General features: G+C 33.5%; 1 protein-coding gene across 1 annotated transcript in view; it reads left to right on the forward strand.

The window, feature by feature from the left end:
* The window catches only part of LOC148629947 (maltase-glucoamylase-like), a 66,889-nt gene extending 42,706 nt beyond the window's left edge, over positions 1-24,183 (forward strand). Inside the window, exons 18-32 of the mRNA XM_088560121.1 lie at positions 251-307; positions 1,187-1,311; positions 2,164-2,264; positions 2,681-2,730; positions 3,067-3,228; positions 3,660-3,721; positions 4,277-4,574; positions 5,102-5,256; positions 5,720-5,894; positions 6,550-6,646; positions 7,231-7,343; positions 8,104-8,229; positions 8,602-8,733; positions 9,935-10,072; positions 11,194-24,183. Coding sequence (XP_088416247.1) covers positions 251-307; positions 1,187-1,311; positions 2,164-2,264; positions 2,681-2,730; positions 3,067-3,228; positions 3,660-3,721; positions 4,277-4,574; positions 5,102-5,256; positions 5,720-5,894; positions 6,550-6,646; positions 7,231-7,343; positions 8,104-8,229; positions 8,602-8,733; positions 9,935-10,072; positions 11,194-15,420 — 6,018 coding nt within the window. The 3' untranslated portion in view covers positions 15,421-24,183. The remainder of the gene's footprint in view (positions 1-250; positions 308-1,186; positions 1,312-2,163; positions 2,265-2,680; positions 2,731-3,066; positions 3,229-3,659; positions 3,722-4,276; positions 4,575-5,101; positions 5,257-5,719; positions 5,895-6,549; positions 6,647-7,230; positions 7,344-8,103; positions 8,230-8,601; positions 8,734-9,934; positions 10,073-11,193) is intronic.
* The last annotated feature ends 344 nt before the right edge of the window (positions 24,184-24,527 follow it).

The raw sequence follows: 24,527 nt of genomic DNA on the forward strand, positions 1-24,527 counted from the left end.
AGCTTTCAATGCAAGTGAAGAGTGGATGTTCAGGAGACATCACGCAACAAACGGCACTGATCATCAATAGACATGTTATTAATACCTTAAATCATATTTCTAACAGAAATGCACTAATCAGAGTATAATTTAGTACTAGATTTGATATGGCTAAATCTTTACGTATCAGGTTTTTTTTACATATGATATATATTCTGAAATGATGTATTGACACATATTTATGATTTAAACATGATAAATTGTTTTTTAGAACCAGTCAGAGTTGAAATTTTACACACCAAAGGGAAGATGGTATGACTTTTATAATGTAAGTGTTTCATATTTATATTTTTTATAAAATACATTTGAATACTTGAATGAGAAAATTATGGTTGTATATACATGTACTGCCACTCCATCCAAATGTCCTGTTATAACTCAAAGCCTCATGCATAATTTTTGTAGAATGTCTGTCTTACTGGAAGAAATTTTCATTATATTTTGTTTTTTTCTTAAATGATAGAAGTTTTAAAAATCCATTAAGGAGGGTTGTATGTTTGACTTCTATAGAATTGTATATATCTAAGAAGTCTAGAACTTTGTATTAAATCAAAGGCAAAACAATAAAAATAAATGAAATATTGAATAAAATTACAGAAAAATATTAGTTCAAGATGTAAGTTCTAAACAATTTTAGTTGCCATCTGATATCATCTTCCTGTTTTGTGGGACTCGTCATTCGTTACTCTATTAAATGATAGAGAACATTTTCGTCACTGACATCTCAGCTCTCATCTCACTGGATGAACTGTTTTCAAATGTGATGTCTGGCTTTAAGTAGACGGGGGATACAGGTGAATTTGGGTGGTCTCAGAAATTAACTTTCCTGTATGAGTTGAAGTACACTTAGTACGACAATGTGGACTCTTTATGTTTTTTACTGCATGCTGAGACTGGCTTCCTCTTACACATTGTGAAGGATTAATCCCTCTTGAATACTGCTCAATATTGGGTATATTCCTTTAAATTGATTTTTTTTCATGACATATAGGCAATTAACAGGAATTCATTGTAGTTGTGATTACCCTGTAGTTGGAATCTTGGAAAGTAAAATTGTGAAATAATTCCTTGACGCCCAAATGTCCTCCTAAATTTAACTCAGATGTTCTGTATTTTATATTTTACCCTGATGTAAACTGTGTTGTAGGGATCCCTTGTTCCAGGAGCAATGTGGAATACCATATCAGTAGAATCAGACACCAAGATACAGCTCCATGTAAGAGGTGGGAGTATCTTACCAATGCAGCACCCTGACAGGAACACTACATATAGGTATTAGGCAGCAGCTTGATTGTACCATAGAACTTTTAAATTAATGAAATAAGTAATGGCAGTCACAAATCAGAAATTATTTAATCTTTTACTGCACCCCTTGATATTCTAAAATTCCAGAGAAAGATAGCAAAAGGTCAAATCTTTCTAGTAAATACTATATTGTATGAAACAAAAAACATCATGCAACTCAATTCTTTTCATTCAATGTGCATTGGACTATACAGATGTTAACTATACTCTCACTCATCAAAATGGATGATATATATGGAGTTACCTTATCCTTCTGTCAGTATGTCCATCCAAAATGTGTTACAATTATCCCCATGCCAAATGGATTGTGTTTTTAACTTTGGTGTATAGATTAATAATAGATTGGTTGTGTTGTAAGTGATTTTTAGTGCTGTTCAATATTGACTTCCTGTTTCTTAGGATTTGCCATTTTAGCTCATATGTCCTACCAAAGCCTTCTTGATTCAAAATATTTGGACAACTTGTTGTCAAATTAATTGCCTTTGAAAGGCAAAATTTAACAGGTGAGCGAGTCAGGCTCCTGGGAGCCTCTTGTTTACTATTTGGAATGATAGATTGATAGAGAAAAAAATTGTCTAAAAAATCTCTGCTCTGCTCTCAATGGATGGATAGGTTTCAAATTTGATGTGTCTGGCTTTTATAGATGACTGATATCATGTTGAATATGAGTATTCTTATGACAATGACAATGCATGCAACTTCATGTTTAATTTTGAGATTTATGAAAAATATTGACTGTACCTATAACTATTGGACAGTTATATTGGCTCCATGTCTTATATTCAGTTCACATTACAGATGTGTACATTTTTGTTTCAGTCGAAGAAATCCACTCTCAATACTGGTAGCACTTGATAATGATGATGACAAAGGAGGCAAAGCTGAGGGTCAAATGTTCTGGGATGATGGTGACTCTATAGGTTGGGTCAATATTTAAGTTTTACTTAGTTTTTTTGGACAGATGGTTAGTTGATTAAAGGAATCTCTTTCAATATTGTTTCTGATTTATCTATCCAGACATATTAGATTTTCAAACATTGAAAAATTAGGACAGGTGCTTTATCTGCACAGTTATAAAATAGTACTGATAGAGAAAGATAAATACAAATATTGAAGAGTAGAGAGCTATAATGTAGACAATAAAGAGGTCTTTAATGTATATAATTTCTGTGAAGACTCTTAAATTTTGTAATTCCCTTTTATACAATTTCATCATCATGTATGGTCTTAAATCTAAAATAATAAACTGTAAATAAATTACTGTTTTTATGTTTGTGTTACACATTGGAACAAATCATAGATGAATATCTTGGTTTATTTGTATTTATTTTTTCAGACACATATGAAACTGGACAGTATTACACAGCCAAATTCAAAGCTGACATGGTATGCACAATTACTTACCTGTTTGATCAATGTTGACATGGTATGCACAATTACTTACCTGTTCGATCAATGTTGACATATAATTTTTGGTTGCTATTTATGGATTTTTTTCATTTGATTATTTTTCATTTTTCTTATTTATGAAAGAAGCAAATTTTTTTCTATTTCTGAGAAATAAATGTGAATTTTTTTAAATTTGCTATTATGACTTTTTTCCATTTTTGAAATTACTATTTTCTATTTTCTGTCCCACAGAAAAAAGAAAACTTATTTTTACTTTGATGCATTTATTCATAGTATTATTAAAATGAAATGGTTCTATTTTGTACATTGTAGAATAAAGTCTGGTCAGAGAGAGATGGTGGAATCGATCAGGTTATTGAAGACCTTGTTGTGGACACCATTACAGTTTTTGGAGTAAACACTCATGTCTCTGCAGTGACAGATTTAGACACATTGAAATCTGTGAAAAGTTTTACCTATGATCCGTCACAGAAGGTATTAATGCTATTTCAAAGCTTTTGCACTCCACAGTACTTAACCCAACCCAACCAGTTTATGTAAATTACAGACCTGATCTGGTTCTACTCTTTTAAATCTGGATTTTACCACTAGGATTTTTTTACTGTATGTTTTTTTTTTTTTTTTTTGCATTCCTCAGAAAATCATGAGCATCCATGAAATCAAAATATATAACATTGTATAATGTATGAACAATAGTTGCCAAAATGAATGAAATTTTCAAAATATAACAAAAAATGATCTTATTGTTCCAAATCTGCTAGTAATTTGTACCAGTTATCCACTTACATCTCAGTTACATGGACTCATCATAATTTTTTATTATGATTAATGAATTTTAAAACTAAAATTGTAAGATTCTGCAGTTGTGTATAGCTAAGTATAGCAGTTTTTCTATTTATTTGAAGGTTCTGAAACTTTCAGGATTAAATAAGAAACTGAAGGACTGGTTCAGCTTTTCCTGGACAAGGTAAATGACTTATCATTGCATTGTATGGAAATATAAAACTTGCCATGTTATGTGGAAGTACTTCAATTCTTGATTTCAATTTTCATGGATTGCAGACAAATCACTGGTTCGTGGATTCTTAATTTTGTAGTTTGACATTTTCCATAGTACTTATAAAAAGAAAATGTGTATTTCGTCAGGAGTTATATATTGTGATTTGAGTCAACCACGAAATCCATGAATATTGGTATCTCACGAATTTAAGTACTTTCACAGTAATGCCTGGAAGTGACTTTTCACAAAGTTTGAATGGATAAGTATGTATAAAACTTTCTAGACACTGGACAATGGTTAAATTTATCAAGATATTTCCCCATTTTACATTTTGTGAATTTTCTGATTCAGCCATGTATTGATTTAGATTTGTTTAACCCTCAATTGTCAATATTAACATTTTAATGTGCTTGCTAAGAAGTATAAAGATATTTGTTGATATTAAAGATGTTGTTCATGTAAAACTTCGATTTTGAACTATTGAAGACGGCACATTTTACAGGACAGTATTATGTTTTACAGAAACAGCACTGATGAAGAGAACAATCGTATAGACTGTTACCCTGAGAGACTAGGAAATGTTGATATTGTTACTAAAGAAAAATGTGAAGAACGTAATTGTATCTACAACCTAACAACATCAATGAGTCCATCATGCTATTATAAACCCACCACTGGGTATCGAATGACTAATTTTACCCCGACCAAGTTAGGCACTGATTACCACTTGACTTGGCAGGGGAAATCCCCATTTGGAAGTCCTATACAAAATGCCATTCTGAGGGTTGAGATGAGGGAGACAACAATACTTAGAATAAAGGTATCTATTAAGGTGTTTTTGTATTCTTTTTTTTCATTGTGTCCCTTCTTGGGTGTGATAAGCAATATAGCTGGATTTATTATACTCTCTTAAGTGAAAGTATATAGTAATGATGTTTTTTTTTTGTTTTTTTTTTATACTTGCATGATGTCAATATCAATTTGTCAGGACTAACACCTGTGATTTGCATATTAACTCATGTTTTCAAAATATGTCTGCTCCTTTATGTCTATTTTTCTGTGAAAGAATTATTGATTTGGGATATAATTTTCATGGTTTTTCATGGTTTCTTCTAACTGAATTTATTATTAGGAAGATGAAAAATTTTGTTGTTAGATAAAGTATTCTAGATATTCAACAAATTCTTGAATAAATGACCATACATATTTTTATAAGTTAAGAAAGACAATTGATACCAAAAGGATAAAAGTACCCTCAAAATTATATGTAGAATTATCTTTAGATATTACTCAAAATGGTGCCATTACTTCAGTAGCTTTATGTTCATGGAATGCATTGGTTTATAGCTTTTTGATGCTGATGCTGACAGATACGAGGTTCCACTAGTAGTAGATATTTCTAACGATAGAGCTATACACCTGTGGTACAACTTCAAAGTGATAAACAGTAATCCATTCCATTTCCAAGTGGTCAGGAAAGGACTTGGAGGTGGTAGTGTCTTGTAAGTTTTTTTCTTGAGATGCTATTAGAAATAGCTCTCATTTTGATCCTTTTTTAACCAGACTTGACATCCATAGATTGAGTCTTCATTATTAACTTCAGATAGGTTTATAGGAAGTTTTTGCCTTGTTGAGAACAGCTTTTTTTAATTACTGGTACAACATATTTCAATAAAGACTCCCTGCGGAGAACTAGTGTCACTTTTTTCATGTTACTGTTTGAGTAGGATAAATAAAACAGACAGAATTGCATTTTATTTGTTGATTTAATGATTTTTCAGACTTTTCTGCAATATTGTTTATGTAAGTCATTGTGTCTGATGTCCCTGTAGTTGGAGAAAACCAGTATCTGTTCTAGTGAACTTTAACACCCTATAATATATAAAAGAGCACTATGTACACAGATGAGGATATGAGTAAGCTTACATAACTGTGTTTGTGGTATTATCTCCCTTGCATTGATAGGTTTGACACCACTGTCAGTGGCATGATATTTGAAGATCAGTTTATACAGATAGCTACCAAGCTTCCATCTACCAATGTGTATGGGTTTGGAGAAAATGTTCATGGCTCCCTCAGACATGATCTGAATTGGAAGACATGGCCCATGTTTGCTAGAGATCAGCCAACTGGGGATCAGGTACTATACATTCAGACTTTTCAGAGTAAAGGATTACTGTGATTCTCATATTCAGTTGTCATGGTACAAGTACGGCAGAGAATTAAGAATCACATTTTTGTCAAAAACAACTGAATTAAAAAATTAAATGCATTGAGCATTGATTGAACATTTTATAAAAAAAAAAAATGGGGGAAATGTTATTGAAATTTGAACTTTTGATCTTTGATATAAGTATTTTAATTTCATCTGCTTAACATATGTGCTGTACTTATTAGTTTAATAGACGTCTCGCCACATGTACAGCCATTGCATTTTATATCTAGTTAAAAATCTTTGTTCAAGAAGTGGGTCAAATATACTCCAAGAGTAGGTGGAATATTGAAAATTACCTTGTTCATTCATCCGTATGTCCTTCTATCGTTCCATTCATCCTTAGTTCATCGTAATGTTCTGGAATCCCAACAGAGGAAATTGATTTCAGATTTTGTATGTGGCTTTATATATGCGGTATGATATGTATTACTATAAGATATCAACTTCTTGCTTCATGGGACTTTGCCATTTTTCATTATATGGAATGATGGAGAAAATTCTTGCCACAAAAATCTCAGCTGCCACTGATGGCAAGATGTGCAACTAAATATTTAATTTATGCGTTTTTTTCTTTAAACAGAACTACCAGAATCACTATGGTGTACATCCATTCTACATGTGTATAGACAAACCAGGCCAAGCTTATGGTGTTCTTATTGTCAACAGTAATTCACAAGGTATAGTCATTCCATGTAAAATTCAGAATTTATAGTTGTAAAGGGGGATAATCAACATCTTGAGCCCAGGTTATTCATCCACTGAACAAAAGTTCTCTCTGGATAAGTCTAGTATGATCTTTACAAGTTATTCAAGAGATTAATATTTATTAAGACTGGACAAAGATTTGCTTTTTTCTGAATGCTTTCGGATATTGTGATAGAGTTTTGTATGTAACCCTGTACTGATGTGTGACAAAGTTGATGTTATGTTCAGTTTCATTAATTTTTGACAAAGTAATTACAGGCCTTGACTTAGGAAATTTCTTCAAATGACACATTTCTGGACTTCTCAACACTTCCTTATATTATGATCATTTTTGGGTATGTGAGTGTGTAGTGATTGGTTACAGATACATTTTGAACTTTGTTCCATTTCAATAATTTATTTTAGAAATCTGTTAGCTATCTACTAAGTAAAGACTTCAGATGTTAGCTGATATTGTGTATGTTAGTGTACCTAGACAGATTAGAGATAGAGTATTCCGATTTTTTTTGTTTTTTTTTTATCAATGGTTTAGTTGACACTATCTTTGATATTTCAGAATACTCCTTTTCTCCATTACCTATGCTGACTTACAGGACTATAGGAGGTGTTTTAGACATGTACATATTTATGGGATTGACACCAGATGGTGTTGTCACTGACTATGTCAATGTAAGATGGCTTTACAACTTTTTAAGAGCAATGAATTTTAATCCTAAAGTTTTCCTTAAATATAATGTAATATTGTTATAAAGGAGTAGTCTAATATCATAAATCTAGGAAGAAGAATTCAGTATATATTATTAGATAAAAATCCAAATTTTCATTGCTTCTTAAGATATATTATCTTGATTGAAATTTGCACATTTTGTGTCCTGGTCTACCAGAAATGTGCATTGAAAGTACTGAAAACAAAAATCAGTAATTTGGTAAATATCTTGTCTTAGATTTAGTCTATTCATAGGTTAAATGAACAATTACAACATAGAAATTACAACTCCTTGTTTTACTCAGTAGAAGGATAAAGTGTATATCCTTCTGTAAAATGGTTAGTAAATAACAAATTTAATTAATGATATTATAAAGGACCTGAATTGACTCAAAACATTCAATATTTTTGTGAAAGCAGTCTTGGATAATCAATTTCTACTGTTCTGAAAAAGATTCTACACAGTATTTTTTTGTCTGTAGTAATTATGATATATTGTGCTATTTTAACCATCTTATCTATTTCTTAGACTTATGTGCTTTTCATTGCAGTTCATCTTTAATTAATTTAGAAATATTCTTATTAAATATTAGTACATGTATTTTATTTTGTGTACTTGAGTCACATATGTAGATTCACAATAAAAATAGACATTAGGTTGATTTAAAAAATGCAAAAAGAACTTTTATAGTATTAAAAACTTATTCATACATAAACTTTCAGATGATTGGAAGACCATTTATGCCACCATATTGGAGTTTGGGTTTCCAGTTATGTCGCTATGGTTACAATAATATTACTAATCTGAAAGCAGCAGTTGATAGAACACTAGAAGCTAAAATACCATTGGTATGTTCAAAAGATAGAGTATAATATGGAATCAACTGTCTGTTAGATGCATCTGAAGGGAGATAATACAAAATAATAGTTCTATATACAGGCATAAACAATAGTTACTGTTAGATGCCTACAAATATGGATAATCCCATATAAACGTTGAGTGTTTAAGTCCATATTCAAGGCTGTTTTTTTTTCTTTGTCACATTAGCTTGCTCACAGAATTTCTAATTTTCTTTTATTGTTGTATATAGGAATGGTATTGTCTGTCCTTTAAAGATGAAATAGGATAACTTTTTATGCCTGCAAACTGAGATAATCTTAAGGTTCAACATGTTAAGTATATCTCTTGTCACATTATTTTTTCTGTATTTTTTTTTTCAGGATATACAGTACGTAGATATTGACCATATGGATGAGAGAATGGATTTTACAATTAATGATGTTGACTTCCCTGATTTAAATCAGTATTTCAGGTCATTACAGGCCGGTGGAATGAGTACTATAACTATACTGGTAATTTTTATATAAGTTCTATTTATAGTATTCGTGCTTACAAATGAAGTCAGAGCACAAACAGATTTCAGAGGTTTCTTTCTGTTACAATTTGATCATATTATTATGAAACTTTATACAAATAGTGAAATGCTTGATACACCTGCACTTAGTGAATATAACAAATTATTTTTAAGTGAGCCAGACATATTGGAAATGAAATGAACCAAATTAAATGGTTTCAATTTAAAAATCTGATAATTAACTCAGATGTGAGGAACAATATTTGTTTTGTTTTGTTTAGTTTTTTGGTTTTTTGTTGTTTTTTCTTTCTTTCTTTCTTTTTCTTTTTTTTTTTTTTTTTTATTTTGGGGGGTGGGGGGGGTGTTATTCCCTTTCCTGAATCCTCCCATGAATTGAACAATTGTAATATCTACTTCTTCTGCCAAGCATGAGCATATGGGCAGAAATTCAAAGCTGCCAACCCTTTAATACTATTATAGTATAAGTCTTCCAATTTTGGCCTTTTAAATACACTGTACAAATAAGGTAGAAAATGTTATGATTTCCAATTTTAAGCGAAAAAAATGAAACTCTTGATTTTCTTCATCGTCATGACCTTTTCCAGTTTTTGAATTAGTAAAATTTGCTTCTTAGTCTTTACGGCTATGCCAGTAATGTATTTACAAAAATACAAAATGATTCTCATAGATTTCAATCAAGCTCGTGTACAAGCTTTATAAAACAAAAAATGTCTGCTTCTTACAAAAAACTCCTGCAGACCCAGCCTAACTATTCTTTTTAAATTGAGATTGGCAGCTCTGAAAATCGAAATTATTTGGCTCGAAGTCTGAATATCTTGTTACGGCAAGATGATATGTTTTCCTGGAGGCTATTGAATGTGGGAGCTTACACAATTAATACCTCTCTGGCCCGGCAACTTTAATACAAGACAGAATCTGTTTAAGTGATCCATCAATCGAGTCTAATCTTAAAGTGCTCTATCCTGTTCAGTGAAATATGTCTACTCTAAGCCCTGATTACACTGAACACCAAACTTGTATGGCAGTTTTACTTCAGATATCTATACAGTATAAATCTGTGTAGAATGAAGCCCTACATAAACTATATAAATGCTTCAGTCCCAAACAGTTTAGACAAGTTACACTGTATTAGATTTGATATTATGGTATTTTTAACTAATGAATGACTATGTTTATAGGACCCTGCCTTGATATCCAATGTGTCTGGCTATGAGCCATATGAGGAGATGAATGCAAGAGATGCTTTTATTATGTGGCCAGAGAACTATGACGTACCAGAAAACAGCTCTAATGAAAGGGGAGCATTACTTGGATATGTAAATAAATTTAAGATATGTCTACACATAGAATCTGGATTAATTCCTTGTTAAACTCAAGATTGCTGTGTATTTTCACCTGTTGTTTCGCAGTACCAGATTCTCAATTATAGGTTAAGGTGATAGCTCAGACTAAATTTATATATATTAATCGCTATAATTTATTAGGGGTATAATTTATGGAATATTAAAATTCCATGCAATTTTTATTTTTAAAGGAGCAGATGTCCACTCCATATGCCACTTGCAAGATTGGGATAATAGTGATAGGATAACTTGTACAGAATAATCATTGCATATTGTAGATGTGATCATCCTATTTTAGATTTTGATCCAAATGTTATTTGGTTTGTTTGTTAGTATTCCTTTATTTTTTTTTTAGGGGAGGGGGTTTCAATCATTGCCTAATGTGAATTTTGGGGGACTTCCTGTTATCACCATGTCTGTCCTTCTTTCCATTTTTCCTTTATCAAGAGAGATACATTCTCTTAATTGTTACTCCTCCCATACCACTGCATGGATTTTAGTGAGACTTTCATAGATGGAATGAGGATATGCATTTTCTATTTGAGGTTTGCTTGAAATAAATTTGGATGTCATAAGATGCAAATACAAATACAAATACATTGTACTTTATTGGCACAAACTTAATTACAGTGGATGGTTGTGGCCTATTACAACAATAAATGTACTTTACAGTGAAACATGATAAATTTAAGGTATAACATAATAATTGGTTAATATTTCTGTCTTATTCAGTATTATTGGAGACTTATATCTCTAATTTCAAAGCAATTCAGTATAAATATGGAGGACATTCTCAAAATAGTTTGTGATTTACTATTTAAAAGAATATTGATTTTGGATCCAGTATTGTAATCTGCATAGCCAGGAACCAAAGTATTTAAAATTATCAATTGATTTTAGTCTTTCTTGTTCATAATGAGGACAGTGGAGTAAGAAATGTTCTTCATTTTCAACATGACTTAAATTGCATACCCTACTCTATGCATATAATGAAGCATCCACTTTAGTAAGCATTGCTCATAGTTTTCTAGTAAGTATATAATACTTACATTATATATAAGTATATAATATAGCTTGACATCAATTTTTTACAGGTTTGGCCAAAAGGGAAAGTTGCCTTCCCAGACTTTTTAAAAAATGCCACCAACGAAGTCTGGATGTCATTGATTAAAAAGCATCATGATACAAATCTAACATTTAATGGGTTATGGATTGATATGAATGAACCAGCTAACTTCGATACAAATAAAGACCGAATATGGAACTGGCCTGAGAAAGATAGGCCATATTGGAGTCTGAAATGTAACAAGGGGGATAAATATGAGGACCCACCATATAGAACAATGGCCACTTTCCTCTATGATGATCGGAAATCAAATTATTTCAATCGTATCTCTGATAAGACATTATGTATGGTAGCTACACAGGGAGAAAATGCTAAGTATAGGCATTATGATGTTCATAATCTGTATGGATGGAGCCAATCAAAACCTACATTAGATGCTTTACAGGCTGCAACCGGGAAACAAGGAATTGTCATCTCTCGCTCACCATTTCCTGGTAGTGGACAGTATGCAGGACACTGGCTTGGGGATAACTCAGCAGTGTGGGAAGATGTGAAGTTATCAATAATTGGCATCTTAGAATTTAATTTGTTTGGAATACCCTACATTGGTGCTGATATCTGTGGATTTTTCGGTGATTCCAATGCCGAACTTTGCAAAAGATGGATGCAGCTTGGAGCATTCTATACATTTAGTCGAAATCACAATGGATTGGGTACTATTGATCAAGATCCAGCTGCTTTCAATGATAATGTCACTAAAGCTGCTCGACAAGCTATAGAAACAAGGTACTGGCTGCTGCCATATCTACACACGCTATTTTTCCAAGCACATGGGACATATAATAACTTTGGGAAAACTGTTATTAGACCATTATTCATGGAGTTCTCTGATGATGAAGAGACTTATGGTATTGATGAACAATTCTTATGGGGTTCTGCTTTGATGATATCACCCATCCTGAGACAAGGTCAAACAAAGTTAAAGTACTACCTCCCTCAACAAACATGGTATGACTGGTATACTTTAAAAGAAGTAAAATACTCTGCCTCAAATTACTATGAGATGAATGTGGATGCAGACTCTCCCATACCTCTTCACATTAGAGGTGGCTTTGTTATACCAATGCAGACACCAGCCAATAACACACATTTCAGTCGTAAAAACCCAATAACACTGAGAGTGGCTCTGACAAGTGATCAGTACTATACATATGCTTCTGGAGTCATATATTGGGATGATGGAGATGGAAAAGATAATTATAAAAATGGAAAATACTTCCAAGGAGTGTTTGCATGTAGAAATGGGATGTTGAGTATGGATGTCTACCAAAACTCTACAGAAGGAACACATGGTGTTGTTATCGATAATATTGAAATTTTAGGCATTGACACTAGTTGGGATAATGTCTATTTCTATGTCAATGACCAAGAACATCCTCAAGCTAATGTCAACTTTACAAAAGAAAACAATGTTGTTAGAGTCACTAATTTGAATCTGCCACTTCACAAAACTTTTATTGTTCAGTGGAAAAATAAGAAAATGCAAGAAGATTTATTAATGGAGGCAGTTTCTAGAGTTGATTGTTTTCCAGATATGGATAATAAGTCTGATTCTTTCAATCAGAAGAATATGGAGGAATGTATTAGAAGGGGTTGCATATGGGAACCTTTAAATGAAATACCGTCCGCTGCATATTGCTATGTTAATACGTCAATCTATGGGTACACTCAAACTGGCCGATCCAACTCTACACTTAATGCTGAATTTGTTGATCTTAAATGGAAAAATAAATCTCAAATGTTTGAAGGTGATATTGAAAATATTCAAATGATCATAACAAGACATTCTGATAAAATATTACAAGTAAAAATTATTGATCCTGCAAATGATAGATATGAGGTTCCTGTTAACTTTAACAAAATACCAAACAACGAAAAGCCAGAATTTTATACTGTACACCATAATAATGATAAACATGGGATATTTAACCTTAAAGTGCAAAGGACAAATACATCAACCCTCATATGGGATACGTCTGTAGGTGGACTTACCTATGCTGATCAGTTCTTACAGTTTGTAACAAAACTTCCATCTAAGAATGTTTATGGTTTTGGTGAAAATAGACACAAGAGTTTCCGCCATAATTTTGAATACCAACGTTGGCCAATGTTTTCTAGAGATAATGGTGTGAACTGGGGAGACTATGCCAATCTTTATGGTGTTCATCCATTTTACATGTGTGTTGAAGAGGATGGCAATGCTCACGGGGTTCTGTTGCTAAATAGTAATGCCATGGAGGTTGTACTTCAGCCCTACCCATCCTTGACATATAGAACAGTAGGTGGCATTCTGGATTTCTATCTGTTCTTTGGACCTACTCCAGAAGATGTTATTAGGCAATATACAGGGTCACTTATTGGAAAGCCATACATGCCACCTTACTGGGCACTTGGCTTCCAGCTGTGTAAATATGGCTACAACAATTTGGAAACTTTGAAAGCGGCAACTGAGAGAACAATTGCAGCAGAAATACCATTTGATGTTCAATATGCTGACATAGATCACATGGATGAGAGAAAGGACTTCACAATAGATACAATAAAATTTAATGGTCTTTCAGACTATGTAAAAGAGCTGCAAGGTAAAGGGATGCACTTCATCATCATCTTAGATCCAGCATTAATCACCAATGTTACTAATTATCCACCATACCAAAAGGGTCTTGAACAAGATGTTTTTATAAAATGGCCGGATAGTACCCATCCAGACTTCAGTGAGTACAACAGAACAGACATGCTGGGCTATGTTTGGCCTAAAGGTAAAGTTGTTTTCCCTGACTTCCTTAATAATAGAACCCATGAATACTGGAAAGATCTTATTATTGAACATCACAACAAATTACCTTTTGATGGTCTCTGGATTGATATGAATGAGCCAGCAAATTTTGGAACTAATGAGGATCGTCCTTTTAATTGGCCTGAGAGTGCTAAGCCCTACTGGACATTGAAATGTCCACATTCAAAACTAGATGAACCTCCATACAAACCTAGAGGAGTTTATGGTCCAAAGTTATCAGATAAGACTTTATGTATGGTAGCACTGCAAAATGATGGAGTTTACCAACATTATAATGTCCATAGTTTGTATGGTTGGAGTCAGACACAGCCAACATTAAATGGCCTCAGACAAGCGGTAGGACATGATAAGAGGGGAATGGTGATTAGTCGCTCAACATACCCATCTAGTGGCAAATATGCTGGACATTGGCTGGGAGATAACAATAGTGAATGGCCTGATCTTCATTTCTCTGTTATTGGAATTATGGAATTCAATTTGTTCGGAATTCCATACATTGGAGCAGACATTTGTGGATTCTTTGGTGATTCAACTGCTGAACTTTGTCAAAGATGGATGCAACTTGGTGCTTTCTACACATTTTCTAGAAACCATAATACAATAGGAACAAAGCCACAAGACCCTGCATATTTTGGTCAAGAGGTGGCAGAGTCATCTAAACATGTAATGGAAATACGATATTACCTCCTGCCCTATCTGTACCATCTTTTTGCTGAAGCTCACAGAAATGGCGGAACTGTTATTAGATCTCTGGTTCATAATTTCCCATCAGATATGAATACATGGGATATAGATACACAATTCATGTGGGGTACTGATTTAATGTTTGCACCAGTTTTAAAGCAAGGAGAAACTAAAAAGGAAGTTTATTTTCCTGATGGTCGCTGGTATGATTATTACACAGGTAAAGAAATTCAACAGGTTAACAGAAAACATTTTGTTCCAGCCCCCAAAGATATAATTCCAATTTTCATCAGAGGTGGTTCAATAATTCATACACAACACCATGCTAATACAACTGTATTTAGCAGGAAACAAGAAATGGGACTACTTATTGCTCTTGATAAAAACAATCAGGCTGCAGGAAAAATATACTGGGATGATGGGGAAACAATTGATACATTTGAAAACGACAACTATTATGAAGCCACTGCTTCAGTTAAGGATAACAAACTGACATTTACTGTCATCCATAACACAACTGATGCTATTAATGGCCTGATGTTTGATCATATTGTTCTTCATGGTGTAAGCTTCAAACCATCATCAGTGTCAATTAATAGAATAACAGAGACTTCTACTGATATAGAATATTTATATAGGCAGAAGTATTATAAGTTATATTTATCTGAGCTTAATCTACCTTTAGGTTCTAATTTTTCCATAACATGGTCATGAGACTTTTTGAAGGTGGTCAGTGGTCATGTTTCTATGGAAATCCATATGCTGTAAACTCAGAAATTATGGTGATTTCAGTAATTCATTTATTGATACAAGTATTGTGCAATTGCAATGATTAAGCTGAGAAATAGTTTTTATTGATATTCAAAATGAGAGGGTTTTTTTTTATATCGGGGAAATTATTATCATATTTTTCTTAAAAATTGATAATAATAAAAATTTTGTCTGTTAAAAAATAAAAAAAATTTTTCATAGTGCATAGTGCAATAAACAAAATATGCACATGGAAAGTTTATGTTATTTTTCAATAGACAAAATTTTCATTATTGCCAATTCTTATAAATTATATATATTTTAAAATATATTTTATCTTTAAACATGAGAAAAGTAGCTCTGAATAGGGGCGTGTCAATATTTTTTTATCCATTGAGGTAACAAAATTATTTTAAACAATCAGATTACAGTATTTATCTCAAATTAATTTATTCTTAATTATTAAAATTCACAATGTTTTCTGAATATACAGTAACATTTTTTAACATTTTACCTATTGAATTTTTTTTAAAACAGACAATTCATTATCCAACTTTTCTTGCATTTTCAACATTTTTACATGTCAGTTTTTGTATACCTCAATGTTTAGACTTAAATATTATAGTGTAATCTTCCATGCTCTTCTGGTAATGGTGGAATGATTTACTCAAAGCCCCATCTACTAATCCCAGAATTCCCTGTTTCAGTCATTATACGAATTCATGAACTCACCTGAGCTGATGGTGATTTGGTCTCAGTATCGTATTAATTTTCCCATAGACTTCTATAGTGAAGTGCATATTTTTAGGATTTTTTTTAAAAATATGTAAATTGATTCAATAAAACTTTCACTTATGTAGCATTTCTAAAGACATGTGAAAAAATAATTTCCCGCAAAGAAAATAGGGTGAGTCCACGAAGATCGGACAGAAAAGTAGTCTCGAACTATAAATAGCCATTTTCCCTACTTTCACTTTCGTTTTGCACTCACCAAACCAACCTTTTCAGTGGAACATTTTTATGATATCATGTTAGATTTTCTTTTTAAAAAGTTCTTCATCTTACAGTGTGATGTTTGCTCTATTTTATAACTCATTGTTCATATCTTTTGACAAAATATTAGTTTGTAGAGAGGCAAAAAGAAAATGCACTATATTTTTATAGCATCCATGTTTTGACGTACACCTGCTCAGGGATATGCAATACAATACTGGTACCATATCTTAATACGTTAATTTATTTCGTTCTGTGGAACGAAGAAGTTTGATGAAGCAAAAGAAAGTATAAAAATGCTCTTTTTGCAATAATTAATTGTAAATGGGAGGTATAAGGGTACGTATCTGAAAATCTTATTGGAGTTGATCAGTGAGGGTGGGGGTTACCTCAGCCTATGTACTTATACTGTACTGCATTCATTGGATAACAATGGTTTTCATCAGTTATTTCCTTTATGGGCTATGACTTAAAATAGATTTCTGATGTTCCCCTATCTTTTTCAGTTTGTTTGTATAATTTTCGTAATAGTTTGAATTGCAATGGAATAATGAAGCTTACTGGAAATTGACAAAATTATTTACTAATTGTTAATCGTTTTAATTTGCTATTTATGTAACCAGATACAATCATGCATCCTTTAAAGCCTTTATTTTAGTGCTTTTGTAAGAGATATTTTAGTGCAATATGATAAACATTTTGTATTTGAAATTACAATGTTCCTATTTAGATCGTTTCTTAGTTTCCATTATAATTGTAAAAATATTTTGATGGGGTTTAAAATTGATTATAGCATTATGTGTTATGCAATATTTAAAAATCCATAGGTATTTATAATTTATATACAATAAGTAGACCATTTAACTAAGGATATGAGTACGATCAAATAAATTTTGCTTGATGATCAATATCTGTAACAGGATTGGAAATTTGGTACAACAGCAGACATTGAATTTTTTAAAGAACTCATTTATGGAGAGCTAAACTGATGTCTGGTCCGTGTTCGTCCGACGATGAGCAGCTAAGATAGGGAATATCTGGTCACACAGTAGGGCTCCGTAGTATGGTGCATGGACAAGGACTTGAGGTCACGAGTTAGATTCATTCAATTAGCAAAAAATACTATCAATGGCCATACACTAAAAAAGCACAAGGGAAACAGTCCGCCGTCTTGGGTTTCACCAATATTCTTCACTTTGAATGATTCAAGTCCCTGTGGGTGCATGTACAAGTAAATTTTCTGTTGCTTTTAGGTGATCGATCAGTTAGGGTTTCATGGAGCTTCAAGAACCAACCGTCTATAACAGGAACTCACTCGTACTATTTATAATGTAGCGTAATGTTTCAATGTGTGATGAAAGTATACGCCATACTTTCTTCACACATTGAAACATTACGCTACATTATAAAAAGTACGAGTGAGTCATACTTTTAATTTGTTGAGTCGGTGCATCCTGCAAGATCCAATGCAGGATTAATTCCATTTACTCTGCGAGTGATAGTTAAATGGTGATCGTCAATGTCTCGTCATCCTTGTTTTACGGTATTGTATGTAAAGAATTTCTAATGTATTTAGGCGTCGCCCATTTTATTATCGATTTAGGGCTGGGATAATTTTTGTTTTGATCGACCTTTTTCAGCGGTCGTATAATGGCGTTGCGCAGTCGTCTGTGCCGTCTAACGTTTACACTTGCATGGTTTTTGTTCGATGATTTGAGTATTTGGTAGTACAGTACAGTTAGGTCATTATTATTATTGTTATAAAATCCAGTAGCCATGGTAACATACTGAAAAAAATATTAGTACAAATCAGGGGTGCCTTTCCAAAACTAACAGCCAATTACTATGTTTTATAGAACATCAGGCACTTAGACACTACCACAGGATGAAAGCATGCATGGAGTAGGTGGAAAAAGGGTTAAAATAATAAGACCCTTTTCGATTCATTCTCTCACAATTTTAGTTCCAAGGTATTTTGAAAATCAGCCATCTGATGCTGAGGAGAGAACCTAATACGGCAGGGGACTGAAACATTCCGGATACCATTCTTCCTTTAAATTACACCTGTTTACCATTACCTATATTACATCTGTCTATGTATAAATGCTTAACTACATTTAAACAATGTATCCAACAAAATTCAGCTTTTAATTTCAAGTTTTACAAAACTTGACCGGGGTAACTTGGTGTGCGAAACAGTGCGCCTTAATGTAACTGTATAGTGCACCCTTTAGTTGATTTATCTTTTAATTACTAAATTCATAACAAGGTTTCAAACCACAAAAGGAAGGTAGGTATCGATCTTTAGGTTTGTGACCTGAACCGTTTTGTAATCAAAGGCCAACAGCATTTGAATCATTTTAGAATTTAACTTTAATTTCTTTAAAAGCATATGAATGTCTTATATTTTTCCATGAAATGTCGAATTGGAATTGACTTTGGAGGTTAAGACTTAAACCCTTTAGGAATGAGGGATGTCCAGACAATATATTGATATTAAAAGATCTCGTTTGTACCATACCACCAAAGAAGGCTTTTTGAACCGATTTCTTAGGTGTGTTTGATAGTGTAATATTTTTTTTTCAACAGTGGCAAGATTTTAAAGGGGGAGGGTTGTGATTGCGTCAAAGTACTTAAACCCCACCGCATTTGTCGCGCCTGTCCCAAGTCAGGAATTTCTGGCCACTGTATGTCTTGTTTCGTTTTCGCCTTTAGTTTATGTTGATTTTTATGTTTGTGTTACTTGAGTATGTAGGGGCAACTCTTTCGATGTACCTGTGTATAATATTTTAGGCGCAGCTCCAGCCTGCCCTGTGGTTTGAGGATTTCGTCGTCATTCATTGAAAACCCATGGTGGCCTTTGGCCGACTTTCTTCATTCCGGTGGGGCTGTTGTCTCTTTGACATTTTCACCACATCCATTCTCGTTATAATTCCCCTTCTGTTCAGGGTTCGCCCTCCTAGCTGCGCCCTGGGAAGCATTTTATTTATTTTTTTAGACAAAGTTTTTTTCTGTCCATGGCTGAGTAATACCCCCCCCCCCTTTCGCTAACAATGCGGTTAGTGCTTTAAACCTTAAAACCATTTTTTGTAGTACGATTCTCTAGGGACCTCCATGTCCTGCGGCCATAGTTTATTGTCGAGAACATTTTTAACAATGTCAAAATCCACTCTTCAATAACGAGATGTATGTAAATAATTGTCCAGTATTAGCTCACCTGGCCTAAAGGTCGTGTGAGCTATTTTCATCACTTCCGTCGTCGTCTGTCGTCGTTAGCTTTTTTCAAACATCTCTGAAACTGCTTCACCAATTGGAATGAAACTCGGCATGGTTGTTCCTTAGGGTATCCTATCTATCTATCTATCTCTACCTTCAAATTTCCGCACTCCATCATTATACTGACTATAAAGTGCCGTTTGCATGCGTGGCTACCGCATAGATTTAAGAAGAACTTTTAATATAAGCGATGGAAATTATATACAGTGAAAATATTTTTTCAATCAAAAGTGGTTTTGTTTGTTTTTGATAGGTTTTTTTTTTTTTTTTGGTTTTTTTTTTTTTGTTCTTTTTGTTTTTGCTTTTTGTTTTTAAAACTATGTACATGTCTTGCTGTTCAGAAAATTTGTGACAGAGTAGATGTGGTGATCTGCTCTTTGAAACTGTTTACTGTAGTGCAAGAAACTGCAGATGTTGGTAGCATGTACCACTGAATTATGGTATATGGATAGTATGAAAATTTATAAGTGTCTTTCTTTGTATGAATATGTTTATAATGGTAGGGATGTTTATTTCTGGTTATATTGTCAGATGGTATAAGTAGATTTGTTGGATATATTGCCTGTTGAAGGTGAATGATCTTATAAAATACCACTGGCATCGTCTGAATACGCCTAAGCTGTAATGTTGGCCATTGCAGATGTTCTAGCATGTCTGAAACAAAACTGGTGTTATGATATCTGTTACAAGTGAATCGAGCTGCTCTGCGTTGGGCCATCTCTATTTGGTTGATTTGTTTTTTTATTATGTAGGTCCCAAACGCAGGTGCTGTATTCAAGCACAAACTGGTCGTTTAAAATTTTTGAAATGTTGATAACCATTTTACAGTGCCTTAGGTACTCAGTTGTACTTACAACATCCATCAATATATGCTGCTCTCTCAGCAATTATTTTGTCAAACCTAATAATAAAGTAAGATACCATTACTTACTTGGTTTGCCAGGTGATCGATTCGGGCTTTTCGATAGCCTCTTGTTTGTTAACGCAACGTGAAGGAGGGGGCTAGAATTAGTATAAAGACCGTCCATCCGTTACTTTACAGTTATTTGTTTATTCAACTCTTCTGAACGGTCTGTTAAAGTTTGGGATCCTTTCATGTTTTATTATGTTGCAACGCCATTTGACTCGTTTCTTTTACGCGAATGTCTGTATTATTTATGATTTGCTGACTGTTATGACTTACAAGTATGTACATGCTTTGATGACGCAAACTGTAATTGTATCCAATCGGAACTACTCGGCCATTTCCGCTACACTAAAAATAACCTCGGATGCAGAAAGGAGAATTTCTTCTTAAAATAATGTCGGAATTGTAGTCATACGCGACTCGGAGTAGTTCTATCCACCAGGTGGCGGTAAAAAATTGGTTAGATATTACTAGATATAAAGAACAATAACTCTGTCAAGAATTTGGGCCCGAATAGAGGAGCTAAGAAAAAAAGTATAGGTTAAAATTTCAGTCAGGTAAAACTATAATTTTATAAATGGATCGGTCAAATTCCGGATGGACTCTTTCGACTAATGCCTTCGAGGTTTTTCTTCTGTGGAACTAGAAAGGTTGAGGTGTTCCGATTATAATTGTACGAACGCGTCAAAGGATAGAGTGTGCTATTTGACCTCTGTCTGCCATTCGAAACATCATATTTTCGTTGCACTGTTTCAGCAACTTCGTGTCACTGCCACTTAACATTGGGGATACATCCCAGCTAAGGGTATCACACATCGCTTATCAAATTCAGACCTTTTGTTTGGGTCCTTATTTAAAATAAAAAATGCTTTATACTGCTCACTTAAGGATTATAATATAAATCAACTACTATAATAAAGCAATACTGAATACAATATAAATAACCAAGCGCAATATCAGAGTTAATTGCTATAGATCCAGAAAAAGGACCAGGAGCACTTAAATAAATCATTAAATAATCAGTTGACCTCAATGAAGTGCTGGGATTGAATACAGCCACACCTTTACAAAACTTGGGATTGGACAAACCGCTTCATAATAGCTGTGTGTTTTATTGAGATGTTATGGGACATGTGTCCTCCATTGTTGTATTCTTTGGTATCAGGACGGAGGATGAATCAATAAAATGGATTTTATGCAGCTTAGATTTGAAGTTGAAAGATTAATCAAGGGAACTAATATTCTAGCGGAAGTCGAAAGAATGCTATCCAAGGACAAAGGCCAGAGATGGAAAACAGACACAAAAAAATACAAAATAACCAAAATCCTACATACAAGAAAACAAAAACAAATGAGCAACTCAGACTCCACTAAAACTGGGAGCATGGACCAGGTGCACCGGTGGGGCAAGCGTCCTCTGCTTTTCTAGAAACGCCCACCGAGTTGCTCATAGAAAGTCAAGTCCAAGGTAGACGAAAGAGAAAAGGAAAACTATGACACATTGAACCAATTAGTTTCCATAGCGCAGATGGATACACCATAATGATCCACGGGTTCATGATGACGACCATAAAATTTTTGAAGTGATGACTGAAATCATGTAGAAACCTAACCCTGTTCCAGTAGCTTAATTGTAAGAATTCTAGCGCGATACAAAAAGTCTGCGTAGTTGCGACAAGCTCTGGCATGAATGAATTTAATACCATTGAATTAACTCGTACACGAATGTACGAACAAAATAAATAAATTCCAGCGGCCATTTGAAAATTGCTTACTCATTATATACCACTCTTCTTTTGTGGCATAGCCGGACGGCTATTTACCATAGAAAAACAAGACTTATTAGAGGTATTAACCGGTAACAATTATTATCGTTATAAGCAATTATTATACATTAATATTGTTATTCTAACTTCTTAGTCTTAATTCTTTCAAATGTTAACCAGATTTAAGAGCTTAATTCTAATTGAAACTTTAAACTTAAAGATAAAACATCCTGTCATTCCAGATGCCGTGCGAGTTGTAACAATATATAATTTCTTTAAAACGAACCCAAATATATGCAGATTTTAAAGTATCAACACTTAAGTAATCTATCTTACAATTAAAACTGGATAATGCATTGTATTACAATACAACGCATGTAGGTTTAAAAGATTATAATTAGACCAACTATACCATATTGGGTTCTAAAAACGTGTGACCGTGCGTAAACCCGTCGGTTCGTGTTGCTTATGGATTGACAACACGGTGATCAGAGCCTCCACGTACGTCTCGGTAGATGCTTGACCGATAATGCTTTGTCTAATGACGAGTGTTTTGTTTATTCATATCTCGGGATCTCCTCGGACCTAATCCCATCTCTACAACAAGTTTAGGCCTTATCGGTTACATCTTCAGTTCGAGAGACAAAGGGAACGATCAATACTGAATGGCTTAAAATGATCATCTGAAACAATGATCATAACTTGGAAGATTTAAATTGTTGACTTGATATAAACATTGATATTGACAAATATTCATCAATATTTGTGTATTTTCTTGCGCAACGATACGTTGGACTGATTTGGATTAGCAATATTAGTTTGACTCAGAGTAATCAATTTTGGAAGAATTTTTGTGTCTCCTCAAATCATGGTTCGTTAATTAAAAACTGTCTCCTGTCTCGGAACGGATTGGATAATCTGTGAAAATTATCGTTAATTTTTAAACGGTTGTATTCTTCTTGTCAAGCATGTGGACCCAAAAGTTGATAAAAACAGTTTCATGATGCACGGAGTGTCGAAAGTAGTTATAACGGTAGAGGACCAGTATCCCTCGGATGTTCAGTTTATTCCACCACCCCCAAAAACAAAATGGCAAAGCAAACAATTACACGATTTAATCAAAAGAACAACTGTGGTCGGACGAATGCTTACAAGCACACCGACGAATGTACAACGGAAGGATTCTGACGACAGGTTTCCAAGTGCGCGCTCAATTTCATCCATTACTAGCAAGGTTCCAACTACCTCCTCAAGTCGACCTCAAACTGCAGGATCCTGTAGACCGGATGTCAGACAAATTCGAGATGTTCAGAGACCAAAGACGGCCTACCAACCTCAGGAGAACAAACGTAAGGGGAAGCCAGCTGTCGGACTGGGAATGATTCATAGATTATTTGAAATATGGGAGCCACAATTATCAAAATCTTACCGCAAACCTGCTGTACAAGGCGAAGATGACAGATTTTTCAGAAGGCGAAGAAAGAGACAGGCTAAAGTTCATTTAAATATGGCTATTCATTTTCTTGCAAAATCTAAGACTAGGTCGCTATCCAAGGCTAGCCTTTATTCAAATAGTTCAAAGTGATTTACGCCATTTTCCTTGGAACATTATATCTATATGTTCACGTAAGTTACATGTAGGCAAAACTCAAGTTATGTATTCCCAAGTAAAAGACGACATTTGTGGGTTAATTATATTCACTGCCGAAGAATGACATTTCTTTTGAAGAGAATTATAATTTTATATAATCTGTTATTTGTTTCTATAAAACAGTATATGTTTGACACGTTTTTTACTTATTTATCTTATTTGTTAGTGGTTCATACCAGTTTGCGATGTTAAAACCCAATAGGCCTTTGGTTGACGGCTATCCTTGCCCCTATGTATTTTTCAATGCGGACCATCTGCATGGTCCCAGATTCAGATTCAATATTTTATTTAAGTATCACCACTTGTACAATATATAAAATATCATAATTTATACAACATACTTATGCTTAAAAGTCAACAATAAAAGACATACAAGTATGAAAAGCAGTGTACAAGTGCTATTCTATTAAGAATTATGAGAGACTATTAAGGTATATTCATATATGTACACAGGCAAAATAAAATACAAGAAGAAATA

This window comes from Perna viridis, chromosome 1, assembly GCF_037379345.1.
Source record: "Perna viridis isolate PV_CMFRI_1.1 ecotype Kerala chromosome 1, ASM3737934v1, whole genome shotgun sequence".
NCBI classification, from domain to species: Eukaryota; Metazoa; Mollusca; class Bivalvia; order Mytilida; family Mytilidae; genus Perna; species Perna viridis.